This window comes from Symphodus melops (assembly GCF_947650265.1).
Source record: "Symphodus melops genome assembly, chromosome: 2".
In the NCBI taxonomy this organism is placed as follows: Eukaryota; Metazoa; Chordata; class Actinopteri; order Labriformes; family Labridae; genus Symphodus; species Symphodus melops.
In genome coordinates, this window is record NC_136692.1 from 3987108 (window position 1) to 4011285 (window position 24178).

The window sequence follows — 24178 nt, forward strand, 5'->3', positions numbered from 1 at the left end:
CAATAATGAAATAATGTATATAGGTACGATTTATAATCAAGCCTTCAAGTCTGAGAGTGAGAAACGAAATAAAACCAACACTGATTTAATCATCCAAGACAGGAAGAATATAAAATTCAAGCCGATTAGTAGTGGAGCAATTATTGATAACGTACATTTTAAAGTGGTACTTTTATTAATATTTATGAAACTGGCCCATGAGGACGGGGACCAATTATGAGCAGGCTTATTTTCAAAGATTTCTTTTCTTTTGAGAAAACACAACAAAAACAAAGTGAAGCCAATTTCAGGCAGATGAAACGAGAAAATGACGCAGAGTAAATTGGCTGTTATCATCAAGGACTGAGATAAAAAGAAACATTCAGCCGGGAGAACAGATGGGTGGAGATACACTACTGTTGCTGCACAATTATTTATATACCGTGTTTCCAAGTGACAGCTTTGTTAAGCTCTATAATAACACTCGACATTTTTTTATTGTACGCTATTTGAGAGCTATTTAACGCCAAAGTGAAGCATGTGTCATCTGTTAACTTAAAGTTAGATTTGCTGTCTGAAAATATTGATGATGATGATGATGATGATGATGGTAGAAGTGTCACACTGAATGTGAATTAAATCTGCTCTGATTGATCCTGTTTCTCCAGCTGATGTAAATGTAAAATAAATTCCAAATTTTAATTTGATGAAGAGTTACATTTAAAATGTTTGCAATAGTCTTTTTTAAGTTTATTCATTTATCTTTTTAAAGATATTTTGGGGCCTTTTTATTAGACAGGACAGTTGAAGAGAGACATGAAACATTGAGAGGAGAGATGAGAGGGGTCAGAGGTCAGATTTGAACCCACAGCTGTTGTGCTGAAGAGTAATGCCTTCATTCATAGGGCACGTGTCATAACTGCAACACTATCAGTGCCCCCATAAGTTTACTTTATCTGGCCAGTGGGGGTTTTATACCAGCAGCAGAGAGGCACGGCAGGAGCAACCTTTTTTTTAAATTCTATTGTTTGCTTTCTTTTTTACCGAATAAACCAACAAAAAAACGTGGATCTCTTGCATGGACGTTAGACACATTCCCATGATGCACCAGTGCTCATTTGATTATGTTTGATGACATTTTTGATTTTTTTCAAATAGCCACAACAAAATGCATTCAAACCTTTTTTTTTCTTTTTCATGGACGCCACGCACTCAATCGTTCCCCATACTCCTTCATTAGCTGTTGACATCAAAGACAAGTGAAAAACAGCCTTAATGTCCCTACAGGTTAAACTATCTCTTTTCAGTTGATAATAAAACATGAGACGGTTAAATGAAAAACCTTATCAACCCAACAGTTTACAAGCAAAACACACATCCTGATATTATTGGCTTTTGATCTTTCTATCCTGAAGGCATGTTGGAGGACGATGGCCGCTGTGGGAACACGGCGGTATCTGCACACTTTTTTTTGTGCAAGAGAAATTCACAGCATAAAAATAGCCAGAAGAAATGGCTTGTTAAAAAGAGACTTACTCTATGTGTCTGTTAGGTGGAATAAACTCTCAGGAATGATAGCTGAACCATAACTTTTGACAACAGTCGAGTCTTTATTGATCATTAGCAGTTTCATTGGAGACACCAGACAACAGCGACATAACGGCGTGGCATAGAAACATTAAACGCACCAATAAAACATCCAGAGTCAATCAAATGAAAATAAAAAAAGGGTTTAAAGAGAGGGAGGGTGGCAGCTGAAGCCCTTTTACAGCAGCGAGTTGAGCATGTCAATAAACAACAAAGATCTATTTCTTGCATGGGCGATTGGCAGAAAACTATCACACACATCATTGAGTCTTAATGTGAAACTCTACCATGTAGGTACAACAAACTAGAGCTGCCCGTCTACCATCACACTTTACAGTATAGGAGAGTATTGACACCTGTGCATAAAGTATCTTAGTGGTGTAGTTACATCGCGTTTCGTGACGTTCACAGTTAGAATGGATGAATTCATATTAGATGTTGTTACAGCTGGCTCTATCCACAGTGAGTGTCATACATTTACCAATACAAGAGTATGTCTGTGCAGTCGAATACAAATGTGCCTTGAGTGTAAAGTGTTCCTCCACCGAACAATAAACCACAAGTAGTGCAACATTAAAAGACGCGTCCATGCAGTATGTTTAACTCGTCTTCTCGAGCCACATTGAAACAAATATTGCCAAAGTGTTGAAAAGGTTTTATTTTTTCTTCAGCTGGGAAGAAGGAGCACCAAGTCTGAGCAGACCCACAAAGTGAGACGAGGGATGAGAGGAGGAGCGGGACGGAGGAAGTCATGCTCACAGGAAGGTATGGGACGTTTTTGACACAATACTGGGGTCACCCTTTGGGTGCTTGGAGGGGGTCCAAAACCGTGTGTGTGTGTGTGTGTGTAGATGTGTGTGTGTGTGTAAGTGCCCCGATCGTGACTTTGTAACATCTTTGAATGACTCTGCTGATTGTCATTCACGCTCTTCTTTGATTGGATTATGTGCTTCTGACTCAAGGCAAACTGATGAAAATCATAATCTTTTTTTTCTTTTTTTTCTTCAAAGAGCATGTGACCATTGTGCCAAAACAAATACAATGTTTTTGTCATTCACATCAGTGTGCTCACACTCTCAGTCAAACTCATACACTCACAAACACACACACACACACACACACACACACACAAGAGGTGAAACCCCACAGCAAACACACTTTGTGCACAGTCAGGCTGATTTTAACCAAGGCTGGTGATGTTGGAGCGGCCACCAGGGGGGGCTACAATACGGTGACCAGACCGACGAGGGATGTTGTCATCATTCTGCGCTCCTGGGAAATAATGAAAAAAACAAAAACAAAGTGTGAGTTGTATTTACTTAAAGCTCCTGGGGCTGTGAGTCTGAGTTTTAAAGCTGGTGAGGAAACAGACTGAATTTACCACTGATGAATATGATCAACAAAAGTCAACAAGACCATTATGAACAACATTATTGCTACTTCAGTCATTTCTTTTAATGCCTGAAACTCCTGCAGCAGGGGAGTGTAGGTGTCATACTGACTTATTCACCGCTTGCTGCCTGTACTGCCTTCATTTTCAAATCATCACAATATTTACCGTTGCCAAGGAAACAACGGGTGTTAGGTCAAATACGGAGGCAGGAAATGCTAAACTGAAAGCTGCTGTAGATGCTACCTGCTGCGATAAAACACTTCATGTTCGTCTCGACTACGGTCAAGTCAGAGAGAGAATCATTCCCATGATCCCCACTAGCCTTGATGTTATCTTTTTGATTGAGAGCTGGATTTTATACACATACAAATTATGAATCTACAGGACAGAATCTGTAAAGAGATGTGAGGTACTGCTTTGTACACAGAGGTTGTCAAATTAACAAGAAAGTATTTTAATGTAGTTGTATGTTTGTGTTCTTTCAAACGTATTAAAAGCAGCAAAGAGTCCCTGATTAGTGGACCGTGTCTTTACTCTTACCTGATAGGCTGAAGTTGGACTGGTGGAGGTTGCGTACTGGTGGTGGATGGTGTGAGGTGGGAGAAGTTTTCGCCGACGGAGAAGGAGTGATATATTTAGGAGTATAAATGACATCATGCACCGGGCCGTCGTACATCCCACGAGTGACGCCCTGCTGGTTCTTTACCTGGATAGAAAACCAACAGAGACAGAAAAAGAGAGAGAGAGAGAGAGAGAGAGAGAGAGAGAGAGAGAGAGAGAGAGAGAGAGAAAGCTTGTGTATCAAAAACCAACAATAAGGACTTGAAACCCCAAAGTGACCGTAGTGACTTATGCGTGATCTGTTTTCCCAGATTCATCATATCGATTCTTATAGCAGCTACACTATGCAAAGTCTGTCTTTGTAACAGGAAGTGAAGTATTTTTACCGTTTCAACTTGTGTTCCCAAAAAAAAACGTGTATGTTATATTTATAATATGTATCCTAAGAAATTAAAGGCGTGGGTGCCAGTGGCCCAGTGGTTAGTGGGCCATGTACAGAGGCTGAAGTCCTCAAACGTGACTGTAATCACTGTTCTGTCTTTAAAAAAAAGCATAAAAAGCCATAAAATAAAGAAAGTTAAAAAGTAATATGTGGTCCATTAGCACTTTAATATGTGATCATCATATATTAGAGTTAAGAAGCCAAAGAAACCCAAATTTAAATGACAACCATAATAAAGTATTGACAACATGTCAACTTAAAGGATTTTTATATAAATATTTAAATGGCTGGAAAATGATGAATTCCCTGATTGTTTAACTTTTTGTGCTGCAGCTTTGCTTCGCTGTCTTTGCACATTTTCAAGTGTCAGTTGTTTTTGTGTTATGTGTACTGTACCTGGTTCCTGAATTTGATACGCTGGTAAGGAAGGTCTGGGAAGTGCTTGCGAGGAATAAATCGTCCAGTACCCTGCTGAACCTGCAGCTTGCCTTCCTCATAAACAACCCGACCTTGACTCAGCACCAGCGCCGGACCCCCGCGGCACTCCATGCCCTCGAAGATGTTGAAATCTGCAGCCTGTGTGCAGAGAACACGACGACACAAAGGATGCGGAGAATTAGACAAATGAACAAGTCTTTCATTTCACCCCCACCATTTGGACTCTGTCCCACCCCACTGGGCTGTTTTAGCAAGCATTGTATCAAAGCTTAATACATGCAGTAAAATGCAGCAGCTGAGAAGATGGGGGATGAATAAATGAGAGGCTCGGGGCATGTATGAGGAATGACAGTGTGAATACAGGGGGATGGGTATAAAGATGGCAGCGAAGAATGGGTGAGGGGTGAAAGGGGATTATAACCTAAAGCCGGCAGCAGTCTGGATTATGGTGTGTGAGAGTGAAGAAGCAGACTGAATACATTAAACACTGACTGATAGCTACACTACACTGTGTCTCACTTTAACCTCTAACTCACTCCTGCTGGGTTCAAATGCAAAAAAAAATGAAAAAAAGACAAAACATAACCCCACGAATGTCTCGCAGCATCTCAAAATTGACAAGCGTTGTTTGTTTCAATCTGCAAAAGTAGGAATTATCAAGCAGCAATAAGTGACTCTGACACCTCGTGCTTAAAATGGGTACTGCAGTCCAAGTTAAAAACACTAAAGAGCGCTAGTGCTCTCACCGACTGCTGCAGCTTGGCCGTGATGGTTTTCACGCTGTTAGGGTCCCAGATCACGACGTCAGCATCGGAGCCCACTGCTATCCGGCCTTTGCGAGGGTACAGGTTGAAGATTTTAGCAGCGTTGGTCGATGTGACTGCCACAAACTGGTTCTCATCCATCTTCCCCATGGCCTAGAGACAGACGTTTGTATTTTTTTTAAGAGTAGTGGACGAAAACACACACCAGCAGCCGTACTGACACACACACACGACCTCATCGCTCACCACGGCCTTGTCCCACACAAAACCCATTCTCTCCTCTATCCCGTTGGTTCCCTCGGGGATCAGGGTGAAGTCTTCTTTACCGATGGCTTTCTGAGAAGTGCTGTAGGTGCAGTGAGCGCTGCCCACCACCTGGAGGTCCCCACTGTTGACAAGGCAACACAATATGAAGGAAGCAGAAGCATTCAGAATTTGTTTTTGTCATTTTTCCATGCAGACTCTGTCATCTTCTACAAATCTAACTAAAGTGCAAATGCAAACACATGTGTTCTGGTCTGTTCTTTTCTATATCTTGCGTGCTCAGATTGGCAGTTTGAGGACATTTGGCTGCAAAAAATCTGTTCAAGCAAAAGTCACAGCCAAGCCACCGTGATTAACGCAAGCAGACATTTCACCCACAAGCCACCAGGTGTCCTCTTTGAGCGTGTGAGTAAAAGTACAAGTCATGTTAGTGGCCCAAGGCAGAAAAAAAACCCAGCCTGATTAAACAGTGAGATTGGTGCAACAAAGCTGCAATACTACTTCCTTAGGCCATAACAGCGTCACGTCACAAAGAGGCTCTGCAAGATGAAACAAGCTGTCGATATGTAAAACTGACTTCACCTCCTGAGTACAAACAGGAAAATGAATTCTGCACGAGGACATTTGTTTTTCTGCATTTTATCCTTCAGTTATTCACAGTGATTACTTTGTGATAGAGAGCTGTGGAACCATGAGAGTAGATATCAGAGAAGTCTTTTGTCTCCATGAGAGGTGAGGAGACAAAAAAAGTGTTTGCTTTTCATCAGCCAACGAAAAATACACCTAAAAATACATCCTGTGGCATCAGCAGAAGCTCAAACACAACAGCAGAATCACACCAGCACCGCTGTGACAGCACGGACCCTCCCTGAGAAGGAGGAGGAGGAGGAGGAGGAGACAAAGGGTGGAGGAAGAGAGGAGGAGGAAGAGGTGGAGGTGGAGGATATAGGAAAGGAGGAAGGAGAAAGAGGAAGAGAGAAGGAAGAGAAAAAGGAAAAAGAGAAGAAGGAGATGAGGAGGAGGAGGAGGAGGAGGAGGAGGAGGAGGAGGAGGAGGAGGAAGAGGAAGAGGAGGAAGGTAGTTGGTAGCCAAGGCAACAGATGATGAAGGAGTCTAGTTCCTGCGCTATTTATGGAATCGGGGCCAGTCCAAATTGTACAGCAGGATGTTCTGAGCATTGTGTGTGTGTGTGTGTGTGTGTGTGTGTGTGTGTGTGTGTGTGTGTGTGTGTGTGTGTGTGTAGGTTAGAGTGGGAGCTCAGGTGGGTTTGATCAGGGCCACTTCTTCCCTCTCCATGATACTCATGAAAATCACACCGGTTATTGAAGTCTCTCCCACCTCCTCGTTTCTGGCCCTCCCCTCCTCAAACCTTCACCTTCTCTCCCTGTGCTCTGAAGCTGGGCCGACATCGAGCGTTGCATTAAGAGCTATTTGGGGCATGAATACTAAAATATGACTGAGAAAAAAGAAAACGGTGACAGCTTGATCCTTTCAGGTGTCTCCTTTGGTGTCACTTTGATCATTTGCATTTCACTCTGCAGAAGCTAAACTCGGCGCTCTCTGCACATTCAGGAGAAATGTTTCAACATACTGGAGGCTACGTCTGTTCATCGGTTCAGAGCAGCATCATCACCAAATGTAAATGAGTCAGGGCCTAGATGATAAAAGACAGCGTGTTTACGTCATGACTCACCAGGCCAGCAGAGTGTGGAGGTGGTCTGGGGTTGTGGGGTCCGGACTTAAAGGTGGAGAGGTCACATAAGCAGCAGCTTTGGCCCAGTTCTTGCTCCAATAGTGGGAGCCGTCAGTAGCCAGGCAAGCTGTGATTGGCTCTCCAAAAACGACAGAGCCTGTTGTGGAAAGATCAGGAGTTTAATAGTCACGAATACTATAGGAGTGAATAAAATGGAATCAGAGACACGAGATGATTGAGAATCAGAGGAGCACAAAGAAAAGATTCCAACCTTTCCGACGGGCTTGGGCGATAGTGTCGGCTGCACTCTTGCTCATCACCTTTGTGATGTAGACGGGGCAGTTCACTCGGTTGCCAAGGGTGATGGCTCGAAACACGGCCTCAGCCTCCAGCTGCGTCGTCGAGGAAGTGAAGAAAAGGCTTAAAAACTCATGTTGTTTGTGCAGGAGAAAGACAGCTTAAGAAACTAAAACGATCCCACCTCTTCTGGGCGACTCAGAGGATGGCCTTCAGGTCCGGTGATTCCCATTCCCAGGATTTTTCTCTGTTCCTGTCGCACGAAGGGAAACAATTATCTTGACTCGTGCTACAATAACTGTCAGCATTACACACAGTAATTGTCAGCTCCTGTTTTACCCATAAGCCATCTGTTATATTGCCGTTGCTGGAATGCCATGGCCGTAAAATGAGATCTCATGGTCTGTCACGTATCAAAGAAAATGAAGTGTGCATTGTAATCCTGGTAAGCGTTTGAATGGTGGGGAGAATTGTGACAGTCGCATATGAGCTAGCAAGATTTGGATGAAAAGCAGACAACCTGCTTGATTTCTGTGCATTTAAAAAAAATAATATTTTTTTTTGTTCATTGTTTTTCTGAAGGGATTTGCCGCTTCTATTGCATTTCATCACCCATCTTTCTTTTTCCATCACAGTAAGATTAACAAGTATCTCCTAATCTATCATTAGCATTCCCATTAGCGTCCATTAGCCTCATTAATCAGCACATACATCTTGGTTTTCACCATAATCGCCCCTCTTAATTGAGCCCGTTGTTTTCACGACTACGACTCCCACTTTTGATCACGGCTGTCAGTGTTATCAGCACCTTCACCATCATCATTTTAATTATCATTACATCATCATCATTAGTAAAGTAACGGGCAAAAGCACGGTCGGCTGTTAGCGTTAAACCTGACACACCCAGCAGCAGCAGCTTTATTATTAATCCTCTCTCTCACTCTGTGCGAGCTGGGATGTTATGTAACAAGAACATCTCTCCACTGCAGCAGAGGTTGCAGCGGACGATCTACGTAAAACATATTGATTGAGTCCAGCCATTATGTGTCAGAGGTTGTTGTGCGGCTGTGTCAGGAGGCTGAGTAAAGACAGGTTATGAGGATGTTAACAGAGACGCCAAGAGATAAAAAAATAAGAGGTTATGTGACACCTACCTGAGCAATCAGGTCTCCATTTTCAGCGTGGACTAAAACCACAGCACCAAGCTGCTTTAGGAAGGAGAAAGCCTCGTACAGCTAAGGGAGGGATGAGTCCAAGGAATTTAAAAAAAAAGTTATATTTAGCAGATGGCACGGCACATATTTAAAGGACAGATTAGAAACAAGTGAATTCATGCAGCAGTTAATTAATCCGTACCTGAGAGTCTGACATCTGGTAGACGTCCTTGTAAGCCATGTACACTTGGAAAGAGTTGATACCTGACAAGAGTGCAACCGTCAATTTATGAGAAGAGGGTGATAAAGAAGAAACAACTCAATGACAAACTGGGACAAAATGATGCATTGTTTAATACAATACATGTGTTTAAAAGGGGGAAACCTTACACACAAAAGGACTTTTAAAGCTTGCAGACTTTGTTTATGTCTGGCGCCTTCGCCCCAAAAAAATAACAACTCACAACTTTGTTTATGGAAGACGCGGCTCACACAAGCGGCTGCCTCGGCTCAGTTACTGCATTATGTTTGAGCTCCCCCAAAAGAAAAGTGATTTTTGACTTAAGAAAGATTACAAGCTAAATTTGGCCACGGCCTCCATGACAGCTTTGTCATGACAACAATGGATTCCCGCTGTGGCTTCATTCTAAGAGGATTCAACACTGGACCACATGGTTTCTAAATCTGGGCTCTATTGTTTCTGGGGAAAATCGGTCCCAAAAAAAAAAAAAATGGGAAAGAGAAGAACGGACGACATCAGTGACCACAGCTCTTGAATGACTTTAAAAAAAGTGCTCCACCTTTGTCGTGCACCAGCAGCTCCAGCTCATCTTTGACTGTCTCATTCCACTGGGGGATGCCCACATGCAGGGAGTAGTCACAGCACGCCTTCTTATCTGCAGCTTCTTGCCAGAACTCAAACGCCTCCAGCAGACTGTCCCCAGGCTCTGGGGTGACGTGGTCGACTGGAGAGTGGAGAAGGTTGACGGTTAAGATGGATAGAGTGAAACAATATTTCACACCTTTCAGTTATATCGCATCTTATCTGTACGGTGGTTACATTTAAAATCCTAATGATTTGTATACAGTGGTATTGTCTTGTGTGGTATCACTGAATCGCTTACTGATCATGGTGGTGCCCCCCGCGAGTGCAGCCTTGGTGCCCTGGTGGAAATCATCAAGAGGCCGTGTTCCCAGGTACGGCTTCATCAGACAGGTGTTGACGTCTATCCCTCCCGGAATCACCATGAGGCCATTAGCCTCGATCACCTTGACCCCACCTGGTACAACCAGATTCTCCCCCACCTGCCTGTGCCGGGGATAAGGTGAAGAGAGAAGAAGGGTGGTTGAATGCTGGAGTTCATCATAGACAGAAAAAATATTCACGATACTCAAAGCTACAACTTTTATTGCTTCTGCAGTTCTGGGTCTTTGTATACGCACTTGATGAGCCCGTCCTCAATGTAGACATCTGCATAGACGGACTGGTCATCGTTGACCACCCGCCCTCCTTTGATCAACAGCCTGTCACTCTGCAGGGGGAGAAGAAGAGGGACAAAAAGGGGAGGGGGTGAATCCATCGCTGACATTTGGATATATTGCACAATGGGTTATGTAAGCCATGGCATTACAGCAGCATCATGACACAGTACAGTGGACGAGGTTAAAAGAAATGCAAAGCCCAACAAATGCAGAGCTCAGGGGGACTTTTCAAGTGCTCGCTGTCTGTTATGTAGGCTAACTACTGTATTTAAGAAGACGTTTACAAAACCACTTCCATCATATAGAAAACACTTTGACTCACAGTGTTGGACAACCACTTTCTTTTTTCCTCAGAAGAACATGCATCCAAGCCCTCTACCACCTATAGGGTGCCTAGCAACAAGTCATAGGAAGATGTTCCGTCTCCATGGTAACCGGTGATCATCAATGGTTCAGCTGAAGGTAGCTGACAGTCCTGCTCTATTTTCAGCATCAATAGCTTGAAATGTAAAACATTAATACACACTGTGGATTTGGACCTTTGTTCTCCAACAGGTTAGTTAGTGTTTACTGATTGTGTTTTGCAGTTGGATCCATACTAAATGATCGGCTTTCTGTTGGCTATGGTTCGTAGCCTGTGTATTAAAAAAAAAAGGAAGTGCAAATCCAGTCTAACACCTGTGTGTTGTGCCATGACATGCATTGTGTCCTGGGCTGCTCCTAGTTCGATCGTCAAGGCCACACAGTTAATCCCTGTGACAGGCAGCGAGATTACACAACCCTGTGTAACCCTGAGCGAGAACACAGGCTCAGTTTGACAGAGACAATTAGTATTGTCACCTTCCTTCTTTTGGGTTTGCTCCTGTTTTCAAATATGAGAAACATAGTCCTCCTGCACGAAGAATTTAATCCCCTATCTGCCTGCACGCAGCAGGGATTTGCATACAAGTGGAGAGCTTCTCCGGCCAAACCCGGTCTGGACAGGCCGGGTCACTTACTGTCAGGTGGGGGATGCTGTTTCTACTCTGGTAACCGGTCCCAGACATCCTCTCGCTCCGTCGTGGCTCTGCCCCTGGGCTGTAAAGCCGCTTGCGATGACTCCTGCGCTCCTGTGCTGCGCCCCTTTGTTTCGCTTTATATGTGTTTGTTTCTGTTTCCGCGTGTGCCAGACAGAGACAGCTATGAATCCGCCGCCGCACGGCTACGTTGAGCGAGCGCTCTAAATGACAGGTGACGATTCTCGACGTGCGCGTGTGCGGACAGTTGAGCGTGTGTCCTGTCGCGATGCAGCTCACACCCCCTCCTCCTCCACGCGCGCGCACACAAACAACACAGCGAGAGAAGCCCTCTGCCGCCGTCCACTTCAGCACCACACATCGACATGCTTAGGCATTCGCATCTTTTTTGGAGAACTTTGTTTGAGATGCGCAGATGTAAACCAAAATGGTGAACCTGCAATGCACCACCAAACGTAATCATTTATGCAACCTGAGGCGTTTGTGTAGGAATATACAGAAACCCCGTGGAATGGGAATAACTAACACATTTGATCTTACAAAACCAGGCCAACGCACATTCTTTATACCTACTTGGAATAAACATGGTTCCTTCTTTAAATTGCAGACGGGATTTTTTTTTGCCTTTTGTTATAGGCGTAGGCTTACAATGGATAAGCAAATCTCTTTCAAGAAACAGTCATCAAAGGGTCGACCTTAAACCAGACCAAAAAAAACAAAGATGCCAGGGGGTGAAATCGTCTGTCGTACCTCCCCATTTTGGCTCTCGTCCCCTGTTGCAAATCTGACTTCCACACCGTGTCGTCCTTCGTCTCTCTCCCCAGGCGAGCTGGACTGTGAGCCATCCCGGGTCTCGCCGGGCGTCTTCCCAATGGGGTCACCGGCATCCAAGAGCCTTTCCCGGCTCCCGCTCCTCGGGGTGCGGCTCCCTTTCCTCCCCACCGCGTAGTTATCGAAGTCTATGGTCTTGCTGTCAAACGCCCCCTCCACGGAGCTGAACATGCCGAAGCTCTTCCTCTGGTGCGGCCCAGTGGTGATCGGTCCCGCCAGGTAGACGGGCAGCTCATCCTCCCGGTTCCACTCTCTTCTGCAGTCAGACATTGTGGCTTCCTCTCTCAGACAGAGACTCCCCCCTATCTGAAAGGATGGAGACAGGAGCCTCGCTTGTTCTACGTCTAACCGGGTCACTGTCAGGCAGCCCCGCCTCTCGAGCGCGCTCCGATGCTTTGAAATGTAAAAATCAGCAGCTCTCTCCGGGCTACCTAAAGATGCTTCCTCCACATACACAGGATGCAATGCTCATTTTCTTACAGGTGGCGCGTATAGTAAGAACTATACGCTGAATGTATAGAGCCTTGTTTGTGACCAAACGCACCCAAATAACACACACACAAAAAAGGGGAGCAAGTCCCCAGTGTGGGGGGCTGGGGGGCTGTGCGTGATCCCGTCACACTATCAGCGGATTAAACCAGCATGTCTCATCTTTTAACCCACATCTGGAGGGCCAGACAGACTGGTAAAGTCTGTGTGCCATCATGCAGTTGTCATGTAGAGGCAGACATATTGCACGACACTAAAGCACTGATACGATGGAGTGCAGCTTGCAGGAAAAGGCTCCAGGCTGCAGCATGCATGCATGCAGGTGCTTTTATCCTCACTGTTCACAGGTCAGTGACCCGTGTGCTAATGGGGTGTTTGCTGATGTGAACCAAAAGTAGGAGCAGAAGTCAGACTGTAATGACTCATGGAGATACTGGGTAAGGTCGAAAGAGAGAGAGAGGACAAGTTGGAGCTGTCTTTTCAGCACTCGCGCAGGTGGACAGCTCCCACAGGAACAATGCACCAAAGATGAAACGGAGCGCCAACACATTCCATGGAGCTCATACAACACACGCAAAAACTCATCTCGACAGCTTTACTAGTATAGAATAGATCTAACTATAACATAGTCAAACTTTATGATGGGGCACACGTCACGTTTTTAAATCATCAGAATAACTATTAACAACTGTGCACTAAATAATGAGGGTAACACTGTAAATTAACGTCACAGTGTTCACCATTAATGCTTATGCTTAATAGCGTGCTAATTAGTGCCATACTGGCTGCTTAGTAGTCATCATTAGTTGTTCTTTATATAAAGCATGAAGCTTAGTTTGAAGTGTTACCATAGGATGAATCCAGTCAGGTTTTAAGGGATTAATTCGTGCAATAGATGAATAACCCCAAAGTAACTTTATTTCATTTACCAAATTGTATAAACAAATGTAACATTGTAACATAGAGAAATATACAAAAAATAGTGCTATTCTTTTAAGAATTATGAAGCATATTAAGCTGTTTTAAAATAAAATGATGCATTCAGCATGTTCTTATCCCAACACCTCATTGTGACTTAAATCATAACTTCCTTACAAATGTATGACACCTCATGCCTCGTTCCCTTCATTTAAGGTGTTAGATTGTTTGAAGCGTTGTTGCCATATGGGAGAGAGTCAGTCTCGATTAAAGGAAGGCCCCCACTGGAACCCCTTAATCTGCTTAAATGTCCCTGCCTAAACCGTTCAGTGGCGATAACAGCATATGGATCCTCAATGAACATAAATTATACACATTTTTATTGGCTATATATATATATTTAAAAACAGTACAAGGGTCAACAGTATAGGAATGTTTCACATGTAGGAGTGGCAGGGCAAATTATCTTAGAAATAGTTTAAGCAGGTAATGAAAAGAAATAACCCAAAAGACAGAAGTAGCACTAAACCAATCAGGGAGGCTGTTTGTTTGACTGGCATGTATATCAGCCTATCAGGAGCGAGTCTATTTCAAGCGAGAGGAGGAGGCGTAGTGTTGTGATGGTGTTCTGCCAGAGCAGACACTTGAGAGCCCTTTAACCACAGACGGTGTGAGTCTCTGGTTTCGAGGAGCTGTGAGAGTGAGAGGAGCTCAGCATGGACTAACTTACAAACACAACGTTTAAAGTCAGGAGGACTGCTGGACGAGAACTGGTCTCTGAAGTCACAAAGTGAGGAGCGTTTGCTCAAAGCTCGGTGAGTGCTGAGAAATGATTTAACATGAAGTTCAGAGTCCAAGTTAGGCTGCTCTCAAATTCTGTTAACAATCTAGTATCACTTCTAGCATTAGAATTAAATAAAAGTGTCAAAAGAGAGTATTTTATTAACTAAGAGTTGTGCTGTGTTAAAAATATTGAAATCTTATTTAATAATACTCATGTTCTTATTCTAATCTTGCCAAATGTAATATTATTTTTATTAGTATTTTTTCTCATTGCTAAAAAGTTTAATGTAATGAACGTGCTGTTTTGCCTGTTAAATCCCGTTTATAAAGGCTAGTAAAGCTGTCCTGTAAGTGTAGTAATATATGGTAATATTTTCCATTGATTTTATCTGGTGTTCAAAGAATAGAGTCCCAGGAAATGAAAACATTCAAGAGTAAATAACTTCAAAATGTACAGTGTTCAGTGTTAATCTATCAGAATGTTCCTGCTCTCATTCTTCATTTTGCTTAGTTCAATTTTAATTCAACTGGTTTCCCATTAAGGTACGTTCTTTCAACAATGTTGGCCTAAAAAATAGTTAGAAAAAGAGCTGTTATTCTGCTTTCCCCCCCCCCCCCGATTAATCATGTTTTGGTCGTAACACACCTAAAGGGTTTTCCAGTTTCTCTAACAGGCCAATCTGTCGTCAGGATTCCAGGTAACATGGAGGAGGATTCACCACCATCAGCAGCGACTTCTGTCAACAGCCAGGGGTCATGCCCTGTCCCGGATGGGTCCTCTGCCCCCTCCCCCCGACAGATTCCTCTGTCCCAGATCTCCAGTAACTCCTCTGCTGCCCCTTCTCTCCCCCTAAAATCTTCATCTCCCACAGAATCAAAGGCAGACTCCAGACAGTTATCTTCTTCCTCTCATCCTTCTGCACACATCAGCTCTACACCTCTGGAGTCTCCTCCTGTCGAGTCAAAGCCTCCAGCTTCCCCCAAAACTCTCCCCACTAAATCTGTTCCTCCTGCCCAAACCCCCAAAGTCTCATCATTTTCTAAACTCACATCTGCATCTTATACACAAACTAGTTTTGACAACACTCCAACAGATACTCCCTCTAACATGGCTTCCCCCGCCCCTGTAAAACGCAGCTTTGCTTCCATGGCCAAGCGAGTGATAATACAGGAAAGACTTAGGAAGGCCGAGGAGGATGCTCATGATGAAGAGGAAGGTAAGCGTGCCATTATTCAATTTGGTTATAATTTGACTCGTTGTTTAAATGGCAACACCAGCCCAAGTTCCAGATCAGGTAGAGATCACTGTGTTTTAGTGGAGAGGAACTCTCCCCTTGAATAAACCCCTCTCCTGGCTTTATGTAGAAACAATAAAGCATAGCGTATTGTGTAGAGGAAGAAAGACTTACAGAGAAAAAGCTTTTAGTGTTCAACATTAAATGTAATTCTTATCCCTTCTTGAATTGCTTGGAGAGCATTCATGATCATGTCCTGTTTACTGAAGGATTGGCAGGTTAAGAGTTGTTAACATGCATATTGTGACACTTGCCTTCACTTCAGCCACCCATGTAACACATACCATGTCAACCTTTTAAAGCATGTTAAGAGCAAAACCCCAGAGATAGAACTGTCAGCCCGTTCGTTTGTCAACACCCACTGAGGTCCAAACTGAAATACATCCAGCTGTGTTATCATGAAATGCTGCACGTTTATAATCCCCAGAGGATGATTATACCAACTTTGATCACTTACTCCACCAGCGGGATGTTTTAACAAATACCCCCTCATGGAAATTGGAAAATAAATTCAAAAGGGAAATGTTTACATATTGTCAGTTTAACAGACAATGTACATGTAGCTAATCCACTCGTCTAAATTTAAGTAAACAGTCAGAATTTATTAAACAGGGTGAAACACTGTCTGTAGTTGAATTGCACGTAGCCTAGTGGCCTATAGCCTGTATTTCCTCACATTAATCAATAATCAAATTGACAGCTATTTAAAAAGCTGCTATCATGTTATTGTATGTATAAGTACATTATTAAGCAGGTGAACCACGTCAAATGAGTATACCAGGTGTGGCTAACATTATCAGTGCTAGCACCACAAGCCTTTGGCCTCCTTACAGTTCTAACTGAGGCCTGTTGTTTACGTCCTGGCAGTAGAGTTTGTTGAGCAGGCCTATTAACCAGAGCTACGTGCCTGGCAGTAGCGAGTGGCTAAAGACGGTGACTTTCAAAGCAAATTGTTTTTTTGTTTTTTTTGTTTGTTTGTTTTTTTCTTTATTCAGAAGAAGTGTACGCTCTGCTGCTACAAAGCAACCTTTTGTTAGCAATACAGGAACCATTAAGCAGTTTTAAATTGAACTACTACCAAATACCTTTGGGCCCTGGGTCCTGTGTTGATGGAGCCCTGAGGTCCTGGCACAGAATACCAGCCTAGAAAGACAGATGCAAAGACACACACTCTGACATCTACTCCACCTCTGACTTTTTGCTATTCTCATGTTACATGTATGTCAGTTGGGATTTGTTCGTTGCTGGCTGGGAGCACAGTGTTTATTAAATCAACAGTGCGCAACAAAGCCAGAGGCGAATCTAGAGTCTGCCTGGCCCTCGGCAAAAATCAACCACTGTCTGCCAGTGTCTCTACACTCTGAACTCTTTCTTTAATAATTCCTTTTAATTTTCCTCGTAACTTTTAAGCAGGTAATAAGAGTAAACGCAGTTGTATGGGGTTGGGAGGTTTCCTACTGTCATTGCAACAGCATTTTCGTGTTTTGAGTTACTGCTGTGGTTTGAAATTTGTCAGCTCTTGGGAAGGGGGGGGGGGGGGTGTTAACTCGCCTGGGGCCGCTTAGCAGTTACCTGCCTTGTCTGTTGACAAGCGGCACATCTGAACCTAGCTTTCCTCAATTGAACTGTATAGCGTAGCAAGTCATGTATGATGGTCAGCAACTACGTGCAAATAAAGAAAAGTTTTTGATTAATTATGATGCATATTTAGACATTTAAGATATCTCCTGATGTCATGATGTACAGATGAAGAACCAGAGGAAGATTTGTCTGTGGAGCAGATAGAGGAGAAGGCCAATGCTGGCGATGCCAGAGCTCAGACCCGTGTGAGTATTAAAGCACATGCACACAGAATGGCACTTGGCATTGTTTTCAGTGCTGCTAGCTGACTCAGTCTGGTTATGAGCACTGTTCTATTTTTGGCCACTCGGAAGAAGATCCAAGGCTTTCAATATGATACACCAAGAAAATATTGTCACGCTTACAAATCATTAGACAGTCTGTGACAGTGTATCACAGCTGTACACAATAACAATGAAACATTCACACGCTCCGCACTCTTTTTAAATCTGTGCTATTAAATGCAAATGTTAAAAAGAAGTAACTTGCAGAAGAACTGGGGAGTAGTCGGGGTGAAAGATGAGCCCACACTTTGCACCAAAGAAGCCCGAGTTCTAAAAGGGTAAATTCCTCAGTGGCTGGTTATATGTCTTGAACTTTCTCTTACTGTATGTCATGCACTGCACATAGGAAGCCCCCTTTATAACCACGGTACATGCGGGGGAACATGTCAAAACATATGGCCAAATCTGTGCCGTGGTTGGACGTACATGCATTAAAAATCTCATATAATGCCTCATATAGCTTTTAGCATGAGCTTAACATTATAACAGTACTTCATGTTTAAGCATGTTAAACATGAAGTGCATGCAAGACATCTGTGTTTTAGGTCTGTATGAGTGCAGTCTCTTTGACAAACTTGCAATGCCATTAACAGCAATGAGATGTGTTGAAGATTTTGTCAATTTAAGTGGTGTAACATTTAAGCAGGTTCATGAGACCATTTGGTTAAATCGTCAAACACATTATTGCTGATTCAAATCAAATGAACACATGTCTCTTAAAAATAGATGCATTTCATTATGACTGTTGGAGAAGTTATGAAATTACAGTTCAAATTAGAAAACAGTCACTTGATATTCTACTGAGGCCTCTACGGGTATATTAGCCAGTAGGCTAATGAAGCAGAGTTCACCAACTACCAAACTGCTTGAAGAGAGAAAGGCTTTAAGAGGTTGCAAAGTCCAAGCAGCACTTGTACTTGTAGCAGGAAGGCCAAAAGCTGAAACGTGTCAGTCTAATAAAGTTAATAAAACTTCAAAGAACAAGTGTCGCTGGAGCTTTTATCTCCAGATGGCTAATGACACAGGGAATTATAGGCTGTGAATTCATATCCAGGATCTTGACTATAAACTGTTTGGCTGGAACATGTGGGCCTTGAGGACTGTCTGATACGATAAGGACACTGTGAATTAATGTACAAGTTTATATGCCGTAACATATCCAAACACAATACTATTCATATGGATGTTGAGGCAGAATCTAGATCTGAAAAAAAAGAAATGTAAATGAAATGTCAGAAATAAAGATTCTAGTCAAAGCTCCAGGTGGTTATTTGCTGTTCTGAAGACCTTTAGACCTTTAGTAGCCTCATTTTCCACTTTGACTTTTTTGTCTTTGACTGAAAATAACCAGTTTGTCTATGTCTAAATTAAAATGCTAGACCGATTATCAAATTTTAAAAAATAATGATGGAATGACCATTTGAGATCTGTCTTAGAAAATTAAATAATTCCTGGTAAAATGTAAGTGATTTTAATGCAAAACCTAACTCTAGATTAGTTGGAGATTATTCTAAATGCATGTAATACTGTAAATGTGAACTCTTGTCAGACAAAGGCCAAACACGCTTTATCCATGCCCTCTCTTCTGTGTTTCAGCTCGGCCAGCACTACTTGCTTCTTGCAGAAGAGAAGGACACAGAGCGAAACAATCAGCTGGCTGTTCATTGGCTGATTAAAGCAGCTAAGCAGGGGAGAAAAGGTGCAGCTCGGTCACTGCAGCGCTGTTGGATCCAGAGGAAAGGTTGACGCTCATCTTATTGAATACATGCACGTACAGTAAAGGTTTGCGTGTCTGTGTTTGTGGTCTCTTCATTGATTCCTGTCCACTATTCTTCACAAGGAATCACTCCAGAGAATGAGCCAGACGTTCGTAAGTTGGCGACTGAGAGTAAGTTTGAGCTGGCAGTGCGTAAAGCGGCCATGATGATGTACTGGAAACTCAACCCAGAGAGGAAGAAGAAGCTGGCTGTGGCTGAGATGCTGGAAAATGTCAGCCAGGTCAACGCAGGTATGGATACACACTCACAAATCAGAGACGCCCACACCACCATCTCAAGTACTTCTTGAATAGTGACAACAATCCTGCCTGGTGTTCAACACACTGCACAGAAAGCTGCAGCATTTTGACATTTGCTGGCATTATCCCACGTTCCCCCCTTTGTGATTTCAGTATTTGCAGCTGTCACGTTGAAGAATATCACATTTCCTCCAAGGCAGTATCTGTAACCCACTGTTGTTGTGATCCTTCTTCACCAATAGGTGGCACTGCAAGCAGGATTCCTGGCCCAACCTCAGGTCAGACACAGAAGGTGCTGGAAAGCATGGTCAACAGTGAGTGTAAGTATCCAGTGAGAGAGAGCAGAAAGAAATAAACCTACACAAAAGAAAGAAAGAACATGCTCTTTCCTGCTTTATTTCCTCTCAGCCTCACAGTTGGTCGACCTGGATGACTTTGTTGAGATCACTAAAAAGTACGCACAAGGCATTGTCCCGTCTGCGCCCCAAAAAGGCAGCAAGGTTACAACCAAGAGTAAAATCCTTACACCTCAGGACAGCAGTGAAGAGGTAAAATACAGAGGATCTCTTAACCGCAGGACAATGATTTTAGATTTAGTTCATGGTTTAATCTGTTCTACCCTTCATGGGAACTTGCTTGTGTCTAAAAGCAGAAGGCTGAGATGGTACCATCAGGACACAAGAAATCCCACAGAAGTTCTTGGAGTTTCAGCAGAAGTGGTGTGATGCTGCACTCTCAGCAGAACGGCGCCATAAAAAAGGCCATGGACATGAAATCCCGCCTCATGGTATCTCATATCTACTAGATGAGGAGTTATGTAATGGACTTTTTAACTTTTTAATCTTCATAGCAGTTTGAAATGTTTGCACAGTGATCTCTTCAGTCTCTCGTCAGCTCTGCGTCTCTGTCCTCAGATGCTGCAGTACCCACTGCATTCCATCGTTGAAATGAAGGAGCACCTGGTGGACTGGGCGTCACGAGCCGGCGTCCAGTGGCTGAGCACTGTCATCCCCACGCAGCACGTCAACGCACTGATCTTCTTCTTCATCATCAGCAACCTGACCGTCGACCTCTTCGCTTTTGTCATCCCTTTGCTGGTCTTCTATCTCTCCTTCATCTCCATGATCATCTGCACACTGAGGGTCTTTCAGAGCAGCAAGGTGAGGGTAGTTGCTTCTGCAGTGTCTCCCTTTTGAAGACAAAAATGTGCTTTTGCTTCAGGGTTTGATTATTGTAATGTATTTGGAGATTTTATTTTTTTTAAATTATTTTTTTAAATTCAGCTTAGTTTTCATTCCTTCCTTTGAACTCACATGTTTTGGTTTTTTTCATTTCCTTTCGCAGACCTGGGAAAACTTCAGTGCCCTGACGTCTCTGCTGACACGTTTTCAACCCGGCCTGGATGTGGAGCAGGCAGAGACCAACTTTGGCTGGAACAACCTTGAACCCTACCTGTATTTTATAGTCTCCGTTTTCTTCATCATATTCTCCTTCCCTGTAGCTGACAAGGGCTGGATCCCTTGTTCTGAGCTTTCCACTGTGGCCATCTTCTTTACTGCTGTCAGCTACAAGAGTCTCAGTCCCACTGCTGCCACATATGCACGCAGAGCAATGGTCATAGAGGTCAGGTAGAGCACAACACTTGTTTAGCATAAATGATCAAAGTCGCAGCCTTCATAACAAAAAAAGCAAGTTATAGATTGAATAAACAGCCTGAAAACTTTTGGTTTAAATGTTGCTATGGAATGTTTTCTCAAAATGAACTCCTATACTCCTTTTTTTTTTTTTTATAATGTAGGTAGCTTCCTCTCTGTGTTGCCTGACTCAGTTCATGCCAGAAAACATGGCAATTCGTCTCCTTGGCCACACCTTTGCCACACTGCCACTCGGGGAGTCAGTGTTGCTGAAGCTCAGTCTCCCATGCCTGCTGTATGTTTACCTGTTCTATCTGTTCTTCAGGTGAGTTGATTAGCTAAATGGTAATCTCTAAAAATGACATGAACAGAATCTGTAGGGGAACGGACAGGACGTTTGTAGTCTTAGAAGTACTGTCATGGGTTTCAGCAGCATTTTGGGTCTATGAATTGTCTTTCTGGACAATAACAGGCTACTTCACCTGCCAACCAGACCAAAACAATCAGCTAAGGTTGGAATATGGTCAAACTCTTTTCCATTTTCCGTATTTTCCAACTCCATTTCAAGTCCATCACACTGAAAAGAAGTCCTGATCTGACAGTCCTTAAGTTGTTCATACACTGGAGGCTCGGCTCTATTGTCATTAGATAATAGCTGGTACCAAGACTGGTTGTCACCGGATTATGTGGGTTGGATTATTATGGCTTCTTCGTTTTTTAAATTGGTTTATACCCTGAATAATGTGTTTCTCTTCTTTCCTTTTTTCTTCTTCTTCAGCATGGCCAGGATGCGTGGCTTCAGGGGGACTTACTGCTTCCTGGTTCCTTACCTTGTGTGCTTCATGTGGTGCGAGTTCTCAGTGGTTCTCCTCCAGAATTCTTCCGCTATCGGTCTAATCCGCACCTGTGTAGCCTATTTTCTCTTCCTGTTCGCCCTGCCTGTTCTGGCATTTGGCCTCGCAGCCATGCTCGTCATCCAGATATGCAAGTGGTTCCTGGAGCTGGAGCTGACGAAGGTGATCGTGACTCTGGTGGTTTGTGCGATTCCTGTAACTCTGCGTCTGTGGACACGTTTCAGCATGTCTATTCTGGATGTCGTCCGCTCACTCACCCACCGTGGCCCTGTCAAACTCATCTTGCTAGGTATCTCCATGGTGATTCTGTTGTTTGCGATCTATGTGTACAATGCAGAGGGGCAGAAGGTGTACAATTCAACAATGACTTGGAGTCAGTACAGCCAGGTGTGTGGGCCTCCTGCCTGGGAAACCAAAGGCATGGCCCAGACGCAGCTCTTCTGTAGCCACCTGCAAGGGCACAGAGTCACCTGGACCGGCCGCTTCAGGCATGTCCGTGTGGCCGAGACGGAGAATGGGGCACAGTCTGTCATTTACATGTTGCCAGTGTTCATGGGGGACTGGCTTCGCTGCCTATATGGAGAGAGGTATCCAAAATGTGAGGCAAAAAATGCCACAGTTGCGAACCTCACAGCTTCTAAATTGGCAGCCGGCTCTGAATCGGCGACTGTGTCACTGCCCATGCTGCTTCGGATGCAGGAAGAAGAAGAGTTGTGCGAGCTCAAGGCTCTCGCAAAACACGCTTGTCACATCAAGCGCTTCGACAGCCATCGTTTCGAGGTCTCAGTCGGGATGATCCGAGATGGAAGCACGGATGACCCAGCCAGGGATATTATCCTGATGGCCAGCCATGAATTCAGACAGGTTCTGCTGAACCTGAGTCCTGGGAACATGGTGGAATTCAGCACCAAGCTAGATGGCCGACTAGGTGCCAGAGCTCCGGCCTTCGAGTTGAAGGCGATCCACTGCCTGGACTGTGCTACTTCACTGCTGACCGGGGGCCGGCAGGTGAAGATCGAGAGAGACTGGAGACGCACCACGATGAGAGCCCTGAAGTTTGCCTTTGATTTTTTCTTTTCCCCCTTTCTGTCAGCAAAGATCGCTGCCTGAGAGGAAAGAAAGAAAGAAGTAACTCCTCTTCAGGAGGCCCTGCTGACATTCTGTCGATGTGGTTATGTTATGTAACTTGCAGTTTGGTTTACATTTTGATCGTAAATGGATCTTTTTAGTGCATGAGTTCACTTGTTTTCTTGTTTGTTTTTTTACTTTTTTAATTAATGTACATTTAAAGCAGTTCAGGAATTGTTAGATGCCTACTTTACTTTCTACCAAATTTACAAAATGCCAAGAAAATGGAAAAACATTAATACACCTTTCAAATATGTATTTGAATATGTCCTTTATTGTTTTAAAGAAAAATAAAATAAACTGTAATTCTTTCATAATTGGGGAAGCTAATGTGTGTAGCTGACCAACCATGAATGCCAACGAAATTATCTTTGACAGGCAAATGTTGATGCTACTTTTGTATGAAGGATTTCTAAGTTGTGTGCGGGATATGCTTGCATGTACAGTATATGTTAGGCTTTATATTATTTGGTACATTTTCATCATGATCAATTACCTAGTAATCCTTGTGAGTTCATTGTAGAGGTTGTGTGGCAGAAATGACGTTTGAAGCTCTCTTTGCCAGTTATTTCTTGCTCGTGTTGGCCGAGGGCCTCGTTATTAAAAAGCACATTTGAATTTGATTTTTTTTTTTGCATCTCTCATTTTGTTTGTGGTGAGATTTACCACTTTGTCCAGAGAGACCCCTAAATAAATAACAAAGTCGCTCAAATAAATGGTTGGATTTTTCTTTAATTAATAGCAAATGTTTTGTTTTTCATGTTTTTGTGAAGCAGTTTAATGAGAACACAAATAAATGTTGCCAACCATTGGTTTACTGTTCATAGTGATACATGCATACATGAAATACAGAACAGAAACTGAGCAATTAATTGGAGAACCAATTAAACAAAAATAACTACATCTGAACAACAAGATTCAATGATGCCATGAAGTTCAAATTCATTGAACAGAACTTCATTAATTAATGTTAGCCAGAGGCACTCAGCACATGCTCGAAGTGGCTTATTACTCTCACCTCTTCCTGCTAACTTAATTCCACTTTTTATTTTGCAGGTCAGACGTTAAACTTCTTTATTCTCTTCTTCGTCCTCGTCATCGTCACCTGTTGAATCCCCACGACCTTAGCATCCCGAATGAAGCAGCCTGTGGACAGCAACCTCATCAAAGCTCCCTCTTCTCTTATCAAAAACTAAAACAGTTCAGTCCAAATTCAATTTCTTTTAGTGTTTCGCCGAAAAAGTACGACACTTTT

At 43.3% G+C, this 24178-nt stretch overlaps 2 protein-coding genes across 4 annotated transcripts; one reads left to right on the forward strand and one right to left on the reverse strand.

Annotated features, from left to right (window-relative positions):
- Nucleotides 1-1569: 1569 nt before the first annotated feature.
- crmp1 (collapsin response mediator protein 1) lies at nucleotides 1570-12266 on the reverse strand. Of its 2 annotated transcripts, none has more exons than XM_079337672.1 (14): nucleotides 11821-12266; nucleotides 10016-10104; nucleotides 9697-9881; nucleotides 9373-9537; nucleotides 8775-8836; nucleotides 8573-8653; nucleotides 7603-7671; nucleotides 7393-7513; nucleotides 7122-7278; nucleotides 5411-5552; nucleotides 5147-5317; nucleotides 4359-4538; nucleotides 3500-3665; nucleotides 1570-2838 (listed from the first exon to the last, which is right to left on the reverse strand). In XM_079337672.1, the coding sequence occupies exons 1-14, from the start codon at nucleotides 12169-12171 to the stop codon at nucleotides 2747-2749; spliced, it is 2031 nt and encodes a 676-aa protein (XP_079193798.1). In that variant the 5' UTR covers nucleotides 12172-12266; the 3' UTR covers nucleotides 1570-2746. The 2 variants fall into 2 exon arrangements, with proteins under 2 accessions (XP_079193798.1, XP_079193799.1); XM_079337673.1 differs by lacking the exon at nucleotides 11821-12266 and adding an exon at nucleotides 11053-11299.
- A 1314-nt stretch (nucleotides 12267-13580) lies between these two features.
- wfs1a (Wolfram syndrome 1a (wolframin)) lies at nucleotides 13581-23648 on the forward strand. 2 transcript variants are annotated; one of them, XM_079338093.1, is made up of 12 exons: nucleotides 13581-14123; nucleotides 14782-15308; nucleotides 17133-17212; nucleotides 18887-19031; nucleotides 19131-19298; nucleotides 19550-19627; nucleotides 19716-19855; nucleotides 19957-20094; nucleotides 20222-20467; nucleotides 20652-20930; nucleotides 21106-21266; nucleotides 21720-23648. In XM_079338093.1, the coding sequence occupies exons 2-12, from the start codon at nucleotides 14795-14797 to the stop codon at nucleotides 22903-22905; spliced, it is 3135 nt and encodes a 1044-aa protein (XP_079194219.1). In that variant the 5' UTR covers nucleotides 13581-14123; nucleotides 14782-14794; the 3' UTR covers nucleotides 22906-23648. The 2 variants fall into 2 exon arrangements, with proteins under 2 accessions (XP_079194219.1, XP_079194220.1); XM_079338094.1 differs by having other exon boundaries at nucleotides 13583-14123; nucleotides 19960-20094.
- Nucleotides 23649-24178: the final 530 nt, after the last annotated feature.

Excerpts from the sequence above, each read along its gene's own strand:
- crmp1 (XM_079337672.1), bottom strand. The coding sequence starts at position 12,171 with ATGTCTGACTGCAGAAGAGAGTGGAACCGGGAGGATGAGCTGCCCGTC. Across the intron at positions 7,514-7,602 it reads CTCTGAGTCGCCCAGAAGAG|CTGGAGGCTGAGGCCGTGTT; the intron begins GTGGGATCGTTT and ends TCGACGACGCAG. Across the intron at positions 2,839-3,499 it reads GTCCAACTTCAGCCTATCAG|GAGCGCAGAATGATGACAAC; the intron begins GTAAGAGTAAAG and ends ATTATTTCCCAG.
- wfs1a (XM_079338093.1), top strand. The coding sequence starts at position 14,795 with ATGGAGGAGGATTCACCACCATCAGCAGCGACTTCTGTCAACAGCCAG. Across the intron at positions 19,032-19,130 it reads CTGTTGGATCCAGAGGAAAG|GAATCACTCCAGAGAATGAG; the intron begins GTTGACGCTCAT and ends ATTCTTCACAAG. Across the intron at positions 21,267-21,719 it reads CTGTTCTATCTGTTCTTCAG|CATGGCCAGGATGCGTGGCT; the intron begins GTGAGTTGATTA and ends CTTCTTCTTCAG.